Source organism: Oryctolagus cuniculus, chromosome 12 (genome assembly GCF_964237555.1).
Source record: "Oryctolagus cuniculus chromosome 12, mOryCun1.1, whole genome shotgun sequence".
Lineage (NCBI taxonomy): Eukaryota > Metazoa > Chordata > Mammalia > Lagomorpha > Leporidae > Oryctolagus > Oryctolagus cuniculus.
This window is the reverse complement of record NC_091443.1, coordinates 100,628,334-100,649,736: the sequence shown is the minus strand read 5'-3', so window position 1 is coordinate 100,649,736 and position 21,403 is coordinate 100,628,334. Positions and strand designations below refer to the sequence as shown.

Below are 21,403 nucleotides of genomic sequence, written 5' to 3'. Positions count from 1 at the left end.
GCAAACATCCAGGGCTGGTCCTGGCTAAAACCTTGAGCCGGAAACTCCATCCGGGTCTCCTGCGTGGGAAGCAGGGACTCGAGAGCTTGAATCGTCGTCTGCTTCCTTCCTAGGCACACGAGCAGGAAACTAGAAGTGCAGCAGCCAGGCCTTGAACCGGTGCCTCCCACATGGAATGTGAATATCCTCGCAGCAGTTTAAGCTGCTGCACCACCATGCCATCCCTACCTTCAGTTCTTTTGGGTGTACACCTAGAATTGGGAATGCTGGACCATACAATAGTGCTGTTTTTAGGTTTTTTAAAGGAACTGTCATATTGTTTTCCATAGTGGGTGCGTCATTTCACATTCCCACCAACAATGCACAAGGGATTCTAACTTCTCCTGTTCCTCTGTTTCCATATCAGTGTGTTACTACAGCTGTATAATATGCTTTTCATTTAAGTTTTAGTTATTTGTTTTTTGGAGAGAGATACATGAACAGATACGCCTATGGGTCAAAAGTATGTGCAGTATCGCTCCCACCTGGGTCCTAGACACCCCGGTCACCCTGATCACGCTGGTCACCCCCACAGGCAGCAGTTGTCACCCTTGCTTGTCCCTTCAGGGCGGTTTGTGTACACATCAGCAAATGTGAGCACATAGCCACTTCACTCTGCACCTCTGCCCAGGAGGTGGGGAACAGTATCATTTCTGTACTTTGCTCTTCTCACCTAATGTGTCCTGGGGATCTTTCCATATCAGTTCCCAGAAGCACTCTTATCTTCTTATCCCATGAGTCCATAGTATCCTACCATCCATTTACCTGAATTTATGTAACTAGTTCTCACTCACAGATTTTTTTTAAAGCATGAACTACGCTGCAGTGAACAACACTGTACAGGGTACACAGACAATTTCACATACATGCAACTTTTGCTGCTAGAGAACCGTTTGGAAGTAGAACGGCTGCAGCAATGGGTATATGCCTTTATTGTTTTCATGGACATTGTCAGTCACCACCTTAGAAACCATACCAGCTTACCTCTCTCCCTGTTTGCCCACATCCTCCCAACCCAGCGTTTTGTCAAACTTTTTGATCTTTGTTAATCTTACAGATGAAAAATCGTATTTTACTTTGCATTTCTCTATGAGTGGGGTATGCTTTTTTCCGTATTTCTGACCATGTGTATTATCTTTACAGTGATCAGTCTGTTCATATCTTTTCTTTTAGGTAGTTGATCTTTTTCTTACTGATTTTTCAGGCATTTTCAATAAGTGTGTTAGAGAAAGTAGCCATTTATCTGTGCTATGAGTGGGAAATATTTTCCTGGTTTGCCAGTTACCATTTGACTTTATTTTATAATGGATTTTTTTTAAAGATTTACTTTATTTATTTCAAAGTCAGAGTTAACACAGAGAGAGAAGGAGAGGCAGAGAGAGAGAGAGAGAGAGAGAGAGGTCTTTCATCCACTGGTTCACCCCCCAATTGGCTGCAACAGCCGGAGCTGCGCCGATCAGGAGGCAGGAGCTTCTTCTAGGTCTCCCACATGGGTGCAGGGGCCCGAACACTTGGGCCATCTTCTACTGCTTTCCCAGGCTATAGCAGAGAGCTGGATGGGAAGTGGAGCAGCCAGGTCTCCAACGCGCCCGTATGGGTTGCTGACACTGCAGGCGGTAGCTTCTCCTGCTATGCCACAGCGCTGGCCCCAGTGGATTTTTTTTTCATCCAGGCTTTAAAGTTTTGTGTATTATCAGAATTTAATGTCTAGTTCCACTGTTTCTACCTTTTTGTCACAGAAAGTTGTCTTCTTTGTTTCTTGTGACACCTTATGCTTTTGTTTTTCAATTTAAAACCTCTGATCCATCAGATGCTATGCTAATGTAAGATGTGCAGTATGGATCTTAATTTTTTTTTTCCAATCTGTGGCCTGCTGTCCTAATACTATTTATTGAATGACTATCTTTTTTCTACTCATTTAAAATGCCACTTTGATCATATACTAAATTCGTACAGGAATTTGTGTTTTGAGAATTCCTCTTCCTTGTATTGATACTATGTGCCAGTATCTCACTGTTTGGGTTCTCATAGCTTTATATTACATGTGAACAACTGGCAGGGCTGATTCACTCTGATTTTTCCAGGCTCTGCTTGTATGTTTGATTTTCCCAGATGAACTTTAAAATCGGCTCATTGTGGTCTTATTACAAAATTCTCTCACTGTTAGGTTCAACACAGCTGAGTGGCATGGTCGGGTCTGTTACTGTGTATGGTGTGGGAGTTTGGTTGGAAGTTGAGACAGAAGGACCAGCGAGGGACCAGGTAGTTACAGTGGTGGGTGGCGAGGTGGGGAAAGTGGAGGAGTTGAAGGTCAGGAGGTCGCAGTGACCAGGCCTGGAGATGACTGGGAAGGAAGAGTGCCCAAGGGCGACCCTCGACTCTGTGCCTTGGTCGGTGGCTCCCCAGACTTTGCAGATGCAGGGAGGGGCTGGCCTGGGAGCTCTCACACTCTGTGAGCCTGTGGCACCCCCGGTGCCTGCAGGCAGTGCTGGGAGAGGGCCGGAGCCTGTTGCTTGAGAGGGGTCCTGGCTGGAGACACAGTTTTCATGTGACAGCATTCAGGACCCTGGCATCTTAAGGACAGTCAGGAATTCGGGATTCTGCCAAGGGGACTAGAGAGAGACCCCCGAGGGGCAGCGGGAGAAGGGCAGAGCACCGTGCCCAGGAGCCAGAGCTGAAGATCGTTTCCAAAGAGTGCATTGCCCGTGATCCCAGAGGCTTCCAAGAGGTCAAGTAACTCAAGAGCTGAAAAAGTCCGGGTGGATTTAGTGAGAAAAGTCCATGGTTGTCGGAAACTTCCATGGAGTCGAGGGCGGGGGTCGAGGGCAGAGGACGCGGAGTTGAGGCAGCTCCTTCCGCCAAAACCTGGCTGTGGAGAAGGGGAGAGGCCCAGGGACCAGCAGAAGGGAGGCGACCAGGTAGCCGCTCTTTCTGTCGCTGCCCCTCTCCCGCAGCTTCGCCTGGGAGACGCGGGCTGGGCCTGATGCCCTGCCAGGGCCCTGGGGGAGAGCAAGGAGAGGAGCTGGCAGGGTTGGGGAGGTGGGCCAACGTGATGGCCTGGGAGAGACCATTGCTGCGTGTCCAGTTACTTGGAGAGCCTCTAGGAAGCTGGAAATCGGGTTTAGAATCTGTGGGAGATTCGATTTAAAAAGCAAGGTGTAGAACAGTGCGTTAGTGTGCTGCCATGCACAGAAGTCATTTGTGTTCGTATTTGCTCTGCTCACATCACTGCTGTTTGCACGGAGGCACGAGAGTCTGCTTACCCACTGGAGGTGGGCTGGGTAGAAGGGAGCAGGGTTGGAGGGGCCTCGTCACCATCCGTCGTTCTGTTTTCATTTGTTACAGATGTAGATGTGCTACTCATTCAGATCATTGGGCCTCAGCTGCTTGGTCATCTTTAAAAGACGGCCAGTGCCTGTGAGGTAGAGCGTGCTTGTCCACTCTGCCCCGCTGGGTCCCGCTGGGTCCAGCAGCCCGGGAGCGGATGATGGAACACGGGGGGCCTCGGAGGCCGACTTGGAGGGAAGTAAGTAGCAAGGGGCAGTCACCGTCCTGGCCCAGGCGAGAGCCTCACGTGGCGCTCCCCTGCCAGTGTGGCATGGCCCAGTGACAGTTAAGCCTGCCTTTTCTGGTCTCCCCATTACCATTATAAGTTATTTCCAGAAACTGCAAAAATCTCAGTATTTTCCCAAGAAGAGGTAAAATACACAGAAAATGAAAAAAATAATTCTTTAGGATTTCTCAGTAAGTTTAATTATGGGTTTACAGCAAGTGCCTGAATTATTGCACTGATTCAACGTAAGTTACTTTTAATCTCTCCTTTTATATTCTATACTGATCGCACCCCTCCCCACAGTGGATTATCAAATAAAATGGAAAAAAAAAAAACCTTAGAACTTTGAAATCCCACAGAAATGATCAAATTCATTAATGATAATTTTGCCTTTCCATTTTCTAGGGTACCAAATGTAGTGAATCTTCTAGTGGAGGCATGTATTTAGCCAGGACTGTGTTAACTGAGCCTAATTTCATTGATGAAAATCCTCAGTGATGGGCAGGTGTTTGGTGCAGCAGTTAAGATGCTGCTCGGGACGTTTGTACCCCATGTCGGAGTCCTGGGTTCACGTCACAGCTCTGTTCCCAGTTCCAATTTCCTGCTAATACACATCCTGGGAGGAAGCAGCAGGTGATGGCTCAAGTCGTTGGGTCCCTGCCGCCACGTAGGAGTCCTGAATGCAGTAACGGACTCCTGGTTTTCAGGCTGGCCCAGCCCTGACTATTGCGGACATTTTGGGAAGTGAACCAGTGGATGGGAGATCTGTTTCTTTCTCTGTCTCTTAGATTAAAAAAAAAAAAAAATCTTCATCTGGACTCTATCTTCCATTCTTGTGGAGGCCGAGGAACTTGACCAATTGCCATCCCCATCTGGATTCTCACTGGTGGACAGCTGGAGCCAGGAGCCAGTGGAAGGTCAGATCGTTAGCTTTATTTTTGGTGGCTGAGTAACTCCTAAGGCTCCACAGAACTGGGCTGGGATCAAATGAGACATCCTCCTCCTCCTCACTCTGCTGGAAGGGAGGCCAGCTGAGCTTGCATTGGCTGTGCCACCAGGGCCCGTCCCTCCTGTCTCGGGCAGAGAAGCTGGGGAGGCGCGGAGAGCCTGCCCAGACACCTGGGAACCAGGAAGCCCCCGGTGCTGCTGGGCCTGGGACACACGAACCCATCCAGAAAAGGGGCCCCGCTGGGCATGGCGGCTCTCACTCGCTTCCCAGTTGGCGTGGTTTGTGCTCCCTCCCTTCTGTAGGCAGAAGGGGGACTTGCCGGTCAGAAAGGGCCTCTTTGTGTGAGTCCTGCCAGTTTTTCTATTTGTTTGACAAAAGGAATGCCAAACCAACTCAGCTCAGAGTCTCCCAGTGAGCAACTAGATTCAGTTGCAGTTTTAACTCATTAAGTGGAGACTCAGGCCCCACGGCCCAGTTCTTCCACTTGCGGCAGCTGGGTTCCTCATGGAGACCAGTGTTCCTGGCGTAAAGAATTTTTAGCAACCTCTAATCTGGGCAGATCGCCTCAGGAGACAGCAGATGCTTTAAGGACACTGCACAGCGCGGCCTGCGGGAGAACATACCAGAACAAGGCTGCATGAGAAAGGGTGGCCTGCCTGGGAAAGCATCTGTTCCCGTCTTCAAAGCAGTCTAGCGGCAGCGGACGGCCATTGGGTTGGATTGGCTGACCTGTGAGGTCCTCCCTTGCTCTGGAGACTGTGTGAATCAGACAGACAGGACACTGTGTCTCCTCGTGCTCAAGGAGTCTGATGAGGAAAAGTGCCCTTTGCTCTTTCTCGTCAGAAACAGGATATCAGTCCTTAACCCCCACGTGCTTTATTTAGGATTGACCTGTGCCGTCATAGCTAGCCAAATATTATGGATTATTTTATTCTTTCCAGACATGTTTTCTCTTTTCTAGTTCCCTTGTGAAATTCTATACTTGTTTTTTAAGTGATGGAGCAGGTGTTTGGCACAGCAGATAAGACACCATCTGGGTCACCTGCATCCCATGTCAGAACGTCTGGTTTCGGGTTCCAGTTCTGTTTCCAATTCCAGCTTCCTGCTAATGCACACCTGGGGGGCAGCAGGTGATGGCTCCAGTCGTTGGGTCCCCGCCTCCCTGTAGGAGCCCCAGATGGAGTTCCTGACTGCCAGTTTCCACCTGGCCCAGCCCGACGGTTGTGGACATTCAGGGAGTGCACTAGCAGTCAGGAGATCAATATTCTCTCTCGCCTTCTCCCCACCTTTCAGATAAATAAAGATAAATAAAAATTTTTAAATGCCATGAGTAGGGTGAAAAATATCTGTTTTGTTTTGTTGGTTGTGGTGGAAAACTTGGCCTTCATTCCTTTTTTGGCATATACACAGTTACTGGGTCTGAAAAGGGCACCCTTAATTTATTACAGTGTCAAATTTTAATTAAATAACTAAGCTGTTTATTTGGAAATTAAAAACGTTTCCAAAAGTAGAAAATAGAATGAAGAACCTCCATATGTTCGTCACCATTTCCAATATTTCCCACATTTGCCACTCATTCATGTATTTGAAAAACAGAAGAGAGTGAGAACAGTGAGAATGAGAGAGAGCGGGAGCGAGTGAGTGCACTCCCATCCATTGGCTGCCACAGCCAGACTGGACCAAGCTGAAGCCAGGAGCCCAGAACTCAGTCCAGGTCTCCCACGTGGGTGGCAGGGTCACTGGTGCCTCCCAGGGCACACATTGTATGAAGCTGGAGCCGGCAGTCAGAGCCGGGACTGGAGCCCAGACACTAGTATGAGATGCGGGTGTCGCAGGCCGCAGCTTAACTGTGGCACCCAGTGCCTGCCCCTCACCTCGCTGCTCAGCCCATGTATTCCAGTCGATTGCAGGTCACAGAGCTCTGAATGCTGGGAAGCGTCTTGCCGAGTGCAATGATGGTAGTGAGCTGCCGTGACTCAGGGCAGCAGGACCGTGGAGGCACAGGCCCGGCAGGCCGAGCTGCCACGACTTTCTGTCACAACTGTTTCTCACGTGCGCTTCCTACCTCCCTACTGGACCTAAAAAGCCTTCAAGGACTTGTTTGGCCATACTCTGTGGGCCAGTTCCTTCCCACTGAACCACTCCCGAGACCAGGCTCCTCCTGCCCCGCCCCGCCCCGCCCCGCCCCGTCCCAGCTGTAGTCTGAGCTCATCAAAGCCCGGGTCTTCCCACTGCAGTTCCTTCTAGAGCTGGAAGAAGCGAATCTGCTTCCGCTGGAGCTGATCACTGAGCAGACCCAGCTTCCGCAGAAGGTGCTGCTCTCGTCCTTGTCATGTTAGCTTCGCCCTGCCACCCGGCACAGCGGCACATCGCACCAGCAGGGAGGTGGGGCGGGGCGGGGTGACGTGCCCTGAAAGATAGCAGTGTGCCGTAGCCCCTGCCAGGCCTGTGCCATCCTGATGAGGATTTGAAGCTGGTATTCTTCGTTTTATTATGGAAAATTCCAGCGGTGAGCAGAAGTAGAAAGACTAAAGTATATCTCATACAGCCTTTGCCAGTTTCAATAGTTACCAGCATTTTGCCATTTAAAGGTTTTGGTCATGCACCCTAGTAGTAAAACAATTTTATGTCTCCTATGTGGGTATACACAAGTTGTTTATAAGTTACACACATATACCGCTCTACTGTGAGACAGACACAAGAATACGAAACCAGCGGGCACACAGCTGTTTCCCCCAGCCCCTGTCCTCTGTACTCCCTGGCAAGCACGCACTCCACTTTGCAGTCTGATTATTTGGGAACATCACGTTCTTCACCAAAAATGTATTGGAAGCCATTCCGTGGAGGACTCTGAGTGCTGGAGGCTGGGGTCAGAGGTCACAGCACACGGCCTGCTCCCAGGGGCGCATACCTGTGACCTCTATCACCTGTGCCTGAACAGGAGGCCCCAGCCTGCACCTGAGACCTCGCACTCTGGGCGTGTTTCACGCTTTGCTGGATTTCTTCTTTGGCAGATTATTTTGCCTGCTCCTCTTTGATCTTTCTGATTGGTTTGATTATTTTGTGAGTGTTGATCTTAGCTGCCCTAAAAACAAACAAAAACCCCAAAACTGTTTTATCTCTGTCATTTCCTGGAGTAATCTTTTAGCTTAGTTTGTCTTATTGACTTCCTTCTTATCTTTCATTTGCACATAAGGACTAGGAAGGGACACAACCGATACCAGTGCCAGGCCAGGCCCCAAGTTAGAAGGCTGGGGCAGGGGCCGGCACTGTGGCATAGCGGGTAAAGCCACCCCCTGCAGTTACAGCATCCTGTATGGGCGCCAGTTCGAGACCTGGCTGCTCCACTTCCAATCCAGCTCTCTGCTATGGCCTGGGAAAGCAGTGAGAGATGGCCCAACTCCTTGGGCCCCTGCACCCGCGTGAGACCTGGAGGAAGCTCCTAGCTTCGAATGAGCCAGCTGTAGCCATTGAGGCCATTTGGGAAGTGAACCAGTGGATGGAAGACCTCTCTCTCCCTGCCTCTCTGTAACTCTGCCTTTCAGATACATGAATAAATTTTAAAAAAGAAGGAGAAGAAGGCTGGGGCCAGCACCTGCCCTGGTCTGCTCTGTTTTCACAGCGTCTTTCCAACCCTTATGCAGGATTCATTTGATGCTAGGGAGAAGAACGGATCCCAGAGGTATCACAGACATGGGCTGGACCTTGAGTGCAGTAGGTAAGTTGCCAATTAGGATGCCTGCATCCCCTATTAGAGTGTCTGGCTTCGAGTCCCAGTTCTGTTCTTGATTCTAGCTTCCTGCTAGTCCACATCCTGGAAGGAAGCAGGTGATGGCTCTAATAGTTGGGTCCCTGCCACCCACAAGAGACCCTGATGAAATTCCCAACTCCGGGCTTCAGGCTGGCCCAGTGTGGAGGTGGCAGGGTGATGGTGGGGGTGGTGGTAGTGAGTCAGCAGATAGATGCTCTCTGCCTCTCAAAAATAAAAATAATAATAACTTCATGTTATTTAAAAGAAGCAGCCAAACTACCCATCCAGGTGGTTGAGAGACTCTGAGGGGTTAGGTACCCTGCAACAGTGGAATAGACTGGCAGGGTGCTGAGAGAAAAGCCGTATGTAATTCCCAGAGCAGTTGGAAGCCTGCCAGGAGTTTGTGAAGAGAAAATTCTGCCCTCTGGCATATTCGAGGGTATGTCGGAAAGCCTATGGAGGAGTCGCATGTGGCATAGCAGGTGAGGCTACCATCTGCAATGCTGACATCCCAAATGGGCTCCGATTGGAGTCCTGGCTGCTGTACCTGTGATCCAGCTCCCTGCTGGATCTGGGAAAGCAGCAGAGGACGGCCCAAGTGCTTGAGCCCCTGCACCCCTGTGGGAGACCCAGAAGAAGCTTCTGGCTCCTGGCTTCAGCTCAGCCCAGTCCCAGCTATTACAGCCATTTGAGGAGTGAACCAGCATATGGAAGATCCCTTTTTCTATCTCTGTCTCTCTATATAACTGTATCTTTCAAAAAATAAATCTTAAAAAAAATTCATGGAAAAATGGAATTAAAAGATTAGTTTATTTTGGTGCAAAATAAATTTTTGAAATCCATGGCCGGCGCTGCGGCTCACTAGGCTAATCCTCCGCCTTGCGGCGCCGGCACACCGGGTTCTAGTCCCGGTCGGGGCGCCGGATTCTGTCCCGGTTGCCCCTCTTCCAGGCCAGCTCTCTGCTGTGGCCTGGGAGTGCAGTGGAGGATGGCCCAAGTCCTTGGGCCCTGCACCCCATGGGAGACCAGGAGAAGCACCTGGCTCCTGCCATTGGATCAGCACGGTGCGCCGGCCGCAGCGCACCGGCCGCGGCGGCCATTGGAGGGTAAACCAACGGCAAAGGAAGACCTTTCTCTCTGTCTCTCTCTCTCACTGTCCACTCTGTCTGTCAAAAAAAAAAAAAAAAAAAATCCATGTGTAGTTTCTCACAATGTCCATTTTTGGAAATCCTACATATGCATTGATTTCAAAATTGTTTTGCACCAAAAGAAATTCATATTTTAATTCTGTCATCCATGAACTTTGTGAAGTATTGTCATATAAACAGCAGCCACTGTTGGGCTCTAAAGTTGACTACAAACATAATTTTTTTTTTCATTTTATTTGAAAGGCAGAAAGAGATCTCTTGCATCCACTGATTCACTCCCCAAATGCCCACAGCATTTGGTTAGGCCAGGCTGCAGCCAGGAGCTAAGAACTCTCTCAGGATCTCCCAGGTGGGTGGCAGGAACTCAAGTACTTGAGCCATCATCTGTTGTTCCCAAGGTGCATTAGCAGGCAGCTGGATCATGGGTAGAGCAGGGACTGCAGCCAGGCACTCAACACGCAGTGCAGGTGTCCCAAGTGGCAGCTTAACCACCACGCCCCAGGGCCCACCTGCAGCCGGCACAGGGAGAGTGAGCAGCTCCACCCGGGAGGCAGGCAGGGCCTGCAGGTCTGACCCTGGAGATCTGTGTTCGGCTCTCTTCCTTTCTTCCTGATGGTGGTATAATAGAGTCTAACCAAACTAGGAAGTCATTTTTCATTCTGCTTGGCTTATAACGTAGAATTAAAATGACCTCTTTAGCCCACAGCAGGGAATTCATAGCATCCTCTTGGTTGTGGGCAGGTCTTCTGTCAGACTCCCTCCCCTTGTCATGAGAACGAAGGCCTAGCAGTGACCTCCTGCTGATTCCCAAGACTGTTGCTGTTCCTCTGTTAGCACTGTCTCTTTAGGAAGGGGACTCTAGAACTTGTTCTGTCAACCACGGCTGCGTGTCGCTACGAAGCTCTGCAGTCCTGGAGGAACCTGCCTTAATTCCTGAGCTTGCCAAGTCTCCACTCTCCCCAGTGGGAATTTGGTCAGTACCACTTACCAAGAACTAAAGAATCAAAGAACTAAACACCATCTTTGCCTATAGAGATAGATGATGAGTTTAAGACGACTTAAGCAACTGGGCATCCCTAACGCAGAATCCCAGAATCTCAAATCTAAAACTTTCCTGTGCAGCTCCACACTCGGGTCCAGACTTTGGAACAATTTGGATTTCAGAGCATTTTAGACTTTGTATTTTTGGATTAAGGGTGCCCAACCTGAATGTAGAGAAATTTAGAATGATTGAAGTAGCATTTTAATTCTGTAGGAGGCAGCATAGTTTTGGCCAGTGGATTTAGGACTTTTAGCAAACCATTGATAAAATATTTATTTAGACACCTGCCCCAACTGAAACTATGGCTCCCAGTGCCCAGGTGTAGATGTGTTGTTTATAGAGCCAGGGGTCTCAGCAGGGATGTTGTCCTCTAATTGTACCTTAGATATTCACTAGATTTATAAGAGCATGATAAAATTTATTTGGAATTTTTTTTATTATAAGTGAAAAGATTTATATATTTATGTGAAAGGCAGAGTGACAGAGGAGAGATGGGGAGGAGGAGAGAAGAGAAGAGAGAGAGAAATCTTCCAACCTTGGGTTCATCCCCACATGGGTACAATGGCTGGGGCTGGTCCAGAGCCCAGAACTCCATTCAGGTCTCCCATGTGGGTGGCAGGGGCCCAAATACCTGGGCCATCTTCCTCTGCCTTCCCAGGTGCATTAGGAAGCTGGATTAGAAGCAGAGCAACCAAGACTCAAACTGCTGTCCCAATATGGGATGCTGGCATTGCAAGTGATCACTTAACCCACTGCACCACAATGCTGAACCCAGGGAAATCTCTTAATAAATCATTTTTATTTTTTTTTCTGTATATGTCAGCAAAAAGCCCACCAAAAATCATTGATTTTTTTGGAGGCCATTTAGCAAGGCAGGTGAAGGGGCAAGATGAAGAGCACACAGCTGCCGGCGCCGCGGATCACTAGGCTAATCCTCCGCCTTGCGGCGCCGGCACACAGGATTCTAGTCCTGGTTGGGGCGCCGGATTCTGTCCCGGTTGCCCCTCTTCCAGGCCAGCTCTCTGCTGTGGCCCGGGAGTGCAGTGGAAGATGTCCCAAGTGCTTGGGCCCTGCACCCCATGGGAGACCAGGAGAAGCACCTGGCTCCTGCCATCGGACCAGCGCGGTGCGCCGGCCGTGGCGGCCATTGGAGGGTGAACCAGCAGCAAAAGGAAGACCTTTCTCTCTCTCTCTCTCTCTCTCTCTCTCTCTCTCACTGTCCACTCTGTCTTCAAAAAATAAAAATAATAATAATAAAAAACACATAGGATGAGTTAACATTTGAAGGTTGCCGCTCACTGTCTGTGTGACCTCTGTGGTTCTCAGTTTCTTGTCGGTAACAAAAGTGGGGAAGTGCACTCCAGCATGGCCGTGATCCTCCTGCCGAGGGCTGGAGGCTGAGAGATGCAGCTTGTTCTGCCTACGTAAGGTGTCATGGAGAGCCTGAGGGGCTCCCTTCCAAGTGCCCTATTTTTGTTGTTGAGAGGCTTTTTTTTTTTTTTTTTTTTTTGCTTCCTGGGTGGCTGCTGAGATGGTGGAAGTCGCCTCACCAGGGACCCTTGGCTCAGGCTGGCATGTTGGATTCACAGTGTCAAATGATGTGGGCATCACCCTCCCGTGTAATCCTGCGTGATACTGAGGCTTCCCGCCAGCACGCACTTCCAGTGTTGACAGTGGTGTTGCTTCTACAGCCATTTCATCAGTCTTTTCTTCATCTCTGGTTGTCGTGTCTGTAAACGAAGTTGTTGGGGGCTGTCTTGTATAGAATCGCCCTATTTGAGACTATTGATCGCACACCTTTGTAAGGATGCTAAGCTTACGTTGTTGGATCTAGACGTTCCAAAGGAGCTATTTATCTGCTTCATCCTGGTCTTCTGCATGGCTTCCATGCACTTTTAAAAGCTCCGTAGAACTTCATAATGCAAGAATGCCTTTGGTCATCTTATTGTCATGTAGAAAACCATATTTCCCTTGGAGATGTTTGCAAGTCGCATTGCTCCTATTTTCAGTGGCTCCACACGGAAGTCCAACGATAAGCCGCAACTGATCTTTGTATTTTGCTGCAGAGGAAGACATGTGTGTTGATTGTTCACACATAAAGAATATGCTGTAGCACGTAGACTTTTAGTAAGGATCACCCCCTTGAGTAGACAATAAGCAGCTCTCCAACTCTCAGACCTCACCTTACTTGATAAGTAAACACGGACTTAGTAGGCATCTGCGCATGCGTTGCCAGTCAGGTGAGAAAGGTCTGGGGTTTCTGATTAGCCAGCCATGTGGCAGACCTACTTAAAGAGCTGATGCAAAGACAAGTCACATCGACAGCTCAGAACTGGATTAGAGGAGGTCATTTCCCCCTGGCAGAGGTGAGCAAATGCAGCTGCAGTTTTCAGGACACAGCTGTCCACCGAGCTGAGACGTGGGCACGCCCGTGCTGGGACACGCAGACGGATGCTGCACGTAGAGATGCCTAACTCTGCCCTTTCCCATGTCCTGTTTCATCTCAGAAAGAGCCCCGGCACCAATGTTAGTCCTGTCACCCCCACACTGCTCTACCTCTGGGTTGTCCAACACTGGACCCCATGTGTCATCATGGATGAGACTGTGTGCATGGAGGCACAGACGCTCTCCCCTTTTCCTGTGGTTCTGAAACAGAGCCCGCATGCGACACCCTTAAAACACAAGGGTGCCCATGTGTGGGTTCTTGGACTTCGTGCCCCCGTGTTGCACTCCAGCAGTGGGAGCCTCCCACTCTGTTAGCCTCTGGGACTTTGATGGGCGCTTGTTCCGTCACCGTCCTGCACGTTGGTCCTGAGAGACTGTGCCTGTCCTCTGTGCGTCTCCCGCTTCTGCAGCAGTCTGCAGGAGCGTCCCCTCTGTGGGCCGGGCACCCTCATAGCAGGAAGAGCACTTGAGAGCTTCAGTTTGGACAAGATGAACGTCACATCCGCTCATAAGTCATTGGCCAAAGCAAGTCACGTGCCCAGCAAGTTTTCTTCCCCGCTGTTCATCAGGTGACATGGCTCGGGCAGCAGGTGGGAGGCTTTGGGAGGCTCAGAGTGCTGAGGAAGTGTCTAACGACGAAGCTGTGACCATAAAAGGCCTGTGACCTGCTGCTCTCCTGCCCACGCCACCGGGCCGTCCAGCCCCTTCTAGTGCTCAGGCCACCCTGGGACAAGGCCACTCTCACATCTGTGATCCCATTTTGTGTTTCTCATTTCCACCTCTATGGATAAGGAAGATGAAGTGCAGGATCCTGAACTTGAACTGTTTCTCTGACCCTAAATCGTATGTTGTTCGAGCTGCAATCTGGAATGTCAGCCCCATGAACCTTAGAGGTGAAATACTGCACACTGGCTGAGCTAATAAGCATGAGGATTATGAAACATATGAAAATCTGTTTATGAAATAATGTCAGGTGCAAAAAATAGATTACAAAAACATATGTTCTCTGTGAGCCCAGCCCTGTAAAAGCTATATATGGGTAAAACTGGAGAAGGGACAAAAAAGAAGTACTCAGCCTTAAGGGTGCAGAGTTTTATTTTTATGCTTGAAAGTAGACTTAATAAATACATCTTTGCATAACAAAATTTTAGCCCTCAGCAAGTGAGCGACTGGAGCACGTATCTGTTGTCTCGGGTGCTCTGGGACCCAACGGCAGGGCCCCTGCCAGGCACCCGCTGCTTCGCAGGCTTCTTCAGGCTGCAGCCGCCCTGCTGGACACTGGCCCTAACTTCCCCGAGGAGCAGAACAGGCCCCAGTGACTTGAGACGCCAAACAGAGTGCGGACTCGGAGCAGCTACTGCAGGCGCAGAGAGTTGAGGTTGAACCCTGGGGAGAAAGAGAAGGAAATGCCAGCTGTCAGCCGAGATCACGCCCCCAAAACTAAGTCTGAGTCTAAGCCGTCAAACAGGGTTCGGGCCAGAAGAAGTTAATGCAAGAGCGGCAACTGTCAGTAGAAAATAAAGGTGTTCGGGGAAGCCTGGGAGATGTTTCCAGAACTTTCTGCTTTGGGGAGCCATTCGGCAGGCTCTCAGTGCCCCGTGCAGGCCAGTCTCCAGGAGCCCAGTCTGGCACAGACTCCTGGAAGAAAATGTATGTTTTCAGGTACATTCAGCATGACTGCAGCGAGTGGGCGTCACTTCCAGAGAGAACACGCCCTTTTCTTTCACCTTGAACAAAGGCGTTGGTCTCAACATTATTTCCATCTTTGATAACCAGGTTTCTGATCCTGGATGTGCTGCTGGAGGCGGGTGGCTAGCCCAGTGGTTAAGACGCCGTGTCCCGCTTGGGAGTGCCTGGGTTCCACCCGTGGCTCGGGCCCCGCCTCCAGCTTCCTGCAGGTGCAGCCTCAGAGGCAGCAGGGAGGGCTCCGGTGGCTGGGCCCCTCACCTGCACGTGGGAGACCTTGGTTGAGCTCCTGGCTCCCAGCTTCAGCCTGACCTGGCCCCAGTCGCTGTGGGCACTTGAGGAGTGAACCATTGTGGGCATTTGAGGAGATGGAAATTCCTTTTCTCTCCTTCTTCCTCACTGAAAAATAAAAATAAAATTTTAGAAAATCTGCTGAGGGTACAGTCCTTGATAAACAATGGTTTTCCCATTTATTTATTTTTGTATTGATAGTAGCTCTTTATTTAGACACATTTTTGTTTAAGTCATGTTTCCTGAATAGATGAACATAATTAAAAATCATTTAAGAAGGGACAGCTTATTTATTTGAAATGCAAAGTTAGAGAGAGAGAGAGAGATCTTCCATCTGCTGGTTCACTCCCCAAATGGCCACAACGGCCAGAGGTGGACCAGGAGCCTCCTCCAGGAGCCTCCTCCAGGTGTCCCACGTGAATGGAGGGGCCCAAGTACTTGGGCCATCTTACAATGCTTTAGCAAGGAGCCAGATCAGAAATGGAGCAGCTGGAATTCAAACCAGTGCCCATAAGCGATGCTGGTGCTGCAGACAACTTAACCCACTATGCTGCAACGCCGGCCCCAAAATAAATAAATCTTCAAAAATATCATTTAAGCGCCCATACTAAAGGTGCTACTGGGGCCCCTCAGAACTTTTAATTTTATGTAGAAGGATAGTCTAAAATTATAAATTTTCTCAGCCAATTATGTATTTTTTCCAAGTAAACCTAATAAAAAGTAACAAGAAGTTGTGGTCATATTTTTGTATGTCTTTTCAAAGTCATTGTAAATACATATTTGATTTTGAAGTCATTCAGATTTTAGAAATGAGAAGCATCAGGCCGGCGCCGCGGCTCACTAGGCTAATCCTCCGCCTAGCGGCGCCAGCACACCGGGTTCTAGTCCCGGTCGGGGCGCCGGATTCTGTCCCGGTTGCCCCTCTTCCAGGCCAGCCCTCTGCTGTGGCCAGGGAGTGCAGTGGAGGATGGCCCAGGTGCTTGGGCCCTGCACCCCATGGGAGACCAGGAAAAGCACCTGGCTCCTGGCTCCTGCCATCGGATCAGCGCAGTGCGCCGGCCGCAGCGCGCCGACCGCGGCGGCCATTGGAGGGTGAACCAACGGCAAAAGGAAGACCTTTCTCTCTGTCTCTCTCTCTCACTGTCCACTCTGCCTGTCAAAAAAAAAAAAAAAAAATGAGAAGCATCAGAGTCCTACATCAAGGTCTGTGCCTCTCTCATCAGATTTGAGACTTGTAAGTGTTTAATTTTGAGCAATTTCAAAGCCTGCAAGAATAGAACAATGAATTTGTGTATACCCTTTCTCCTAAATTCAGACTGTTACTATTTTGCCACATTTTCCTCTCTCCCTTCCTTCCTTCCTTCCATTTATTTGAAATGTCCACAGTAACCAGGGCTGGGAGCTCCATCCGGGTCTCCTGCGTGGGTGGCAGGGACCCAAGTGCTTGAGCCTTCACTGCTGCCTGCCATGGTGCGCGTTAGCGGGGCTGGCACTGGGGGCAGATCGGGGACCCCAACGCGAGGGCTCTGATGCAGAACGGGGGCGTCCCGAGCTGCTGCTTGATCGCTGGGCCAGGCGTCTGCCCCGTTAGTTTTCACTCATTTCATTTTATCATTGCCTAGAATAGTAGACTGTATACAGATCCCACTTCCCAAACCTAAGACCTGGAAATCTCTCCTCATTAAGATCTCTTTGTGAGTTTACAGATTTTGATTATAAAAGTAGACTGGGGCGGGGGGGGAGGGGGGGCGTGGCGCTGTGGCACAGCAGGTTAAAATCCTGGCCTGAAGCGCCAGCATCCCATATGGGCGCCGGTTCTGGTCCCGGCTGCTCCTCTTTCGATCCAGCTCTCTGCTATGACCTGGGGAAGCAGCAGAGGATGGCCCAGGTGCTTAGGCCTCTGCACCCACATGGGAGACCCAGAGGAAGCTCCCAGCTCCTGACTTTGGATTGGCTTAGCTCTAGCCATTGCGACAATTTGGGGAGTGAACCAGCAGATGGAAGACCTCTCTCTGTCTCTACCTCTCTCTGTAACTGTCTTTCAAATAAATAAAAATAAATCTTTTTTTTTAATAGATTGGAACTATTAAATTAATTAGCCTAGACATTCTCTCAGCCCACTCAGGAGAAACCTCATGTGAGAAAAATCCATGTGTTTAACAAAGAAAAATTAACAATCCGTTCTCAGCTTGAGGAAACTGCTGCTGTGACAGTGCAGTGCGCCTCGCTGCTCCTTGCCTGGTGGGCCAGCTGCTCCGCACGGGATCCCGTCGACCTCAGAGAGAGTCTGTTTGAAGTGATGAGCACGTGAGACAACCAGTGTGTTGATCGCGTGAGCTAATCACTCAGTACCTCAAAACATCACATTACACACCGTGAATAGGTGCAGTTTTTAGTGGCAGGTAGAGAAAGGAGACATGTGCTCATGTGTTTCACACTCATGCAGGGTTCACACGTCCATGCCTGGGCATGCCCCCCCCCCCCCAGACTGTCCCGCCTGAAATTCCGTCTCTGATAGCCAAGAAGGCGCAGTCTCCAATGTTAAGAGCCTACTCTGAACATCGCTTAACAAAGATTTTGGATTTATTGGCCCTGAATTTATCTTGACAGTGCTCATACTTTGATTTGTACTTTTTAGGGAATAGCAAGTTTGTGTGCCTTCCTCTGTATTCAAGTCGTATTCCTTTTCTCGTCTTGAACTCCAGTGTGAGTAGTGGAGTGTTTGGGTGTAAGGATCAACAATAAGAGGGGTGGGGCTGGTGTTGTGACACAGTAGGTAAAGCCGCCACCTGTAGCACTGGCATCCCATATGGACACTGGTCCCAGTCCCAGGTGCCCCACTTCTGATCCAGCTCCCTGCTGTTGGCCTGGGAAAGCAGTAGAAGATGGCCTAGGCCGGCACCGCGGCTCACTAGGCTAATCCTCCGCCTTGCGGCGCCGGCACACTGGGTTCTAGTCCCGGTCGGGGCGCCGGATTCTGTCCCAGTTGCCCCTCTTCCACGCCAGCTCTCTGCTGTGGCCCGGGAAGGCAGTGGGGGATGGCCCAAGTGCTTGGGCCCTGCACCCCATGGGAGACCAGGATAAGTACCTGGCTCCTGCCATCGGATCAGCGCGGTGCGCCGGCCGCGGCGGCCATTGGAGGGTGAACCAAAGGCAAAGGAAGACCTTTCTCTCTGTCTCTCTCTCTCACTGTCCACTCTGCCTGTCCAAAAAAAAAAAAAAAAGAAGAAAAGAAGAAGATGGCCTAAGTGTTGGGCCCCCGAACCCATGTGGGACACCTGAGTGAATCTCTTGGCTCCTGGCTTTGGCCTGGCCCAGTCCTGGTTGTTGCAGACATCTGGGGAGTGAACCTATGCATGGAAAATCTCTCCCCTCCCTTCCCCTCTCTGAACTCTTTCAAATAAATAAATATTAAAAAAAAATGACAGGGGTGGCTGATGAGAACTGGTGTGGCCAAGATTTTCTGATTCTTTCCTTGAAGCCTCAAATCTGAATTTTTCAACACTCTAAATTTTGTAGAACCATGTAAAAGGGACTGTGCAGGTGGGTACTCCGTTGCTTGTCAGTGTGTTTCTGTGTTAAATGTACCTTTTTCACATTTCAACTGAACTTCCTAGTTTGTAGTCTCCTGATTCTCCACCCAACTCTGATTAACGTTTTTTAAATATTTATTTATTTGAAAGGCTTAGAGAGAGAGGGAGAGACAGAGATCTTCCATCCTCTGGTTCACTCCCCAAATGGCTGCAACAACCAGGCATGGGCCAGGCTGAAGCCAGGAGCCAGGAGCTTCATCTGGGTCTCCCACATTAGTGGCTAGGGGCCCAGACACCTGGGTCTTCTTCCAGTGCTTTCCCAGGCCATTAGCAGGGAGCTGGGGGAAGCAGAGCTACCAGGACTCGAACTCCTGCCCAGATGGGATGTGGCATTGCTGGCCTTGGGTTTACCCACTACCACAGTGCTGGCCCCACGTGAAAACTCTTACACACTGTTCTTTCCGCATTCCTCTTAGCACACTAACTATTCTGTAATTACATGAAATCAGTTCCTGTGCTGTCATTTGTTTATCCTGCCACATGAACATATAATGATCAAAACCAGTCTTTTCGTCTGCTGTTAGCAGTTACTGCTCTTGTGGGTGACGATTTCGTGGTCAGAGACCAACTGTCCTTCCCTTCTCTCTGCAGCCATCACTCCATCAGGCGGACAGCGTCCGGGGAACCCGCCACCACGGCCTGGTGGAGAGGCCGTCCAGGAGCCGTTTCCACCCACTGCACCGGCGGCCCGGGGAGAAGCCTGGCCGGCAGATATCCTTTTTCACGCAGGGCAGTGTACATCTTGAGGTGTCTGCAAGGTTTGGGGGATTTCTCTTCCCTGCAGTTCTCCCTTGGCCTCAGAATCTTCATTTCATTTGATGAATGGAGACAATAAAAGTAAATGAGTTGGAAAGTAGACGCTTCCCTGCAGCAGCTGTGCAAGACCGTGGTGGGCGTTCGCTCTACCAGAGCGCACACAGAGCTCGTGTAGTGAAATAACAGAACGTAAACAGCCTGTCATCTAGCCCCGTGCAGGGTGTTCCCAGCATTGTCTTCTGAAATCAACAAAGTGAGAATCAAGCCTGACCTCCCATCAGCTTGGAGGGGTTTATCCATCCAGCGAGAAGGGACAGACGGCCGTGTGACTTCCTTGTGTGAATGCTGACCTGCTGACCTGCTTTTGGAGCTTTGGGAATTTTATAGGATTTTCTACTTGTGCAGTTTCAAATGCAATACTTGGCAACCAAAATCTAGCGGTGGTGTTCAGGAAGATTCTCGTCCAGTGGTGCACACTCCACCGAGCGCTGTGGCCGTGAGGTAGAAGTAAGGAGAAGGAGGTGGGAACTGTGTCATGGAACCAGTCCCTGGCATGTGCGCCGGCCTCAGGGATGGAGAACTGAGCTGGATTTTGTGGAAGCACGGAGAGGAGGGCCAGCAGGGCCCCTGCGGTCGCCTCGCTCTTCCGGGCAGCAGGCGCAGGGAGGAGGGTGAGAGCGCTGCCGAGAGCTGGATTCCTGGCAGTGGTGGGAGCTGGCCCCACAGGCCCCACAGGCCCCACACCAGGAAGGGGGGGGGTGGCGCGGGCTCTGCTGCCAGGCTGTGTGGGGTGATTTACATGTCCTTTAGTCCTGAGCTCACTGGGTCCTTTATTTCTTCACCCGTTTTCTCCCATGAGGAAACTGGGTGTCAAAGGACCCCAGTGCTGTGGTGGGGGCCCCTGGCCTCAGTCCAAGTGCAGAGTGCAGCCGAGGCGCTGACCCCACATCCCCACCTGGCGCGCCTGCAGGAGGGAGACCCCAGGCGAGGGGTGGTGGGCACAGGGGTGGAACCACAGCACGGCTCGCCCTCAAGCTTCTTGCGCTTGTTCATCTGTTTGGAGGGGAGGACGCCCACTCCAGGGAATGTTGAGGGCCCCGCTCCCCTCCGCCCCCTGCGACACAGCACGTTTGGGCCTTGGAGGTACCCTGGCTTCTGGTTTGGTTTGTTCTGTGGCCGCCGTCTGGCATTTGGGAGAGTGGAAATGATACGCAATCTTGAGAATCCCTGTCAGGAAAATGTGATGGCTTTGACACACAGTGCAGAAGGCCGGGGTCATGGAGGCAGGAACTCACACACGAGGGGTGCTCATGCATCAGACCCCTTTCAGATTACCTGACTTGTCGAGCTAAGGACTGATTTAACAGTATCTTAAAAAAGAAGTTTCAGTTCCCTCCGTCTCTGGCCAGTGCTCTGTGTTTATATTGTATTAGATATTGTACACGTATCTGAAGGTACTTTAAAAAGTTCATGGGAAATAGCATTAAGATAAGGTTATTGGGGTGGGTATCTAGCTTGGTGATTAAGTTGCCTATGTTGCACAGAGAGTACCTGGGTTTGATTCCCAGCTTTCTGCTAAGGTAGACCCTGAGAGGCAGCAGTGATAACTTGAGTGGTTGGATTCCTGTCACCCACTGGGAGACCTGGATTGAGTTTGTCACCCCTGGTGTCAGTCCTGGCCCAGCCTTGGCCATTGTAGGCATTTGGGGAGAAAACCAGTGAATGGGAGCTCCTGTCTGTCTCTCAAATAAATAAAATACTTTTAGAAAGATAAGCTTATTTTGGAGCAAAAACATTTTGAAATCCATGCATAATTGCTTCATAGTATGCATTTCCATGACCTTGTCAAGAAACCCTGTATATACTGACGTATTTCCCTATGGCTGTTGCAGATACTTTTTGAAACAGGTGGGGCCTAAGTAGATAGACGTACACATAGCCTTGTGAAGGGGAAGAACGGAAGAAGGATTGGAAAAGAGGAAGAGGAAAATGTTCATTCCTTAAGAGTGATTTAAGAATCTACTGGTAGTCAGGCCCGTTTCAGACACCGTGGAGCTAACAGTGAACGTTGTGCGGCCCCTGGTTTCCAGTTGCTTACCGAGCAGTGGGAAAGGAGGTTGCGCAGGCAGGCGCCCTGCAGCTGGGGGAAG

At 50.2% G+C, this 21,403-nt stretch overlaps 1 protein-coding gene across 4 annotated transcripts in view; it reads left to right on the top strand.

Moving 5' to 3' along the window:
- Positions 1 to 21,403, top strand: part of CRTC3 (CREB regulated transcription coactivator 3) — a 98,549-nt gene that overhangs the window by 38,622 nt on the left and 38,524 nt on the right. For 2 of the 4 annotated variants that reach the window (XM_051834279.2, XM_051834277.2), the window contains exons 3-4: positions 4,381 to 4,509; positions 19,089 to 19,208. In XM_051834279.2, the coding sequence (XP_051690239.1) occupies positions 4,381 to 4,509; positions 19,089 to 19,208 (249 nt within the window). The remainder of the gene's footprint in view (positions 1 to 4,380; positions 4,510 to 19,088; positions 19,209 to 21,403) is intronic. The other 2 variants (XM_017337564.3, XM_008275316.4) reach the window with 1 other exon arrangement.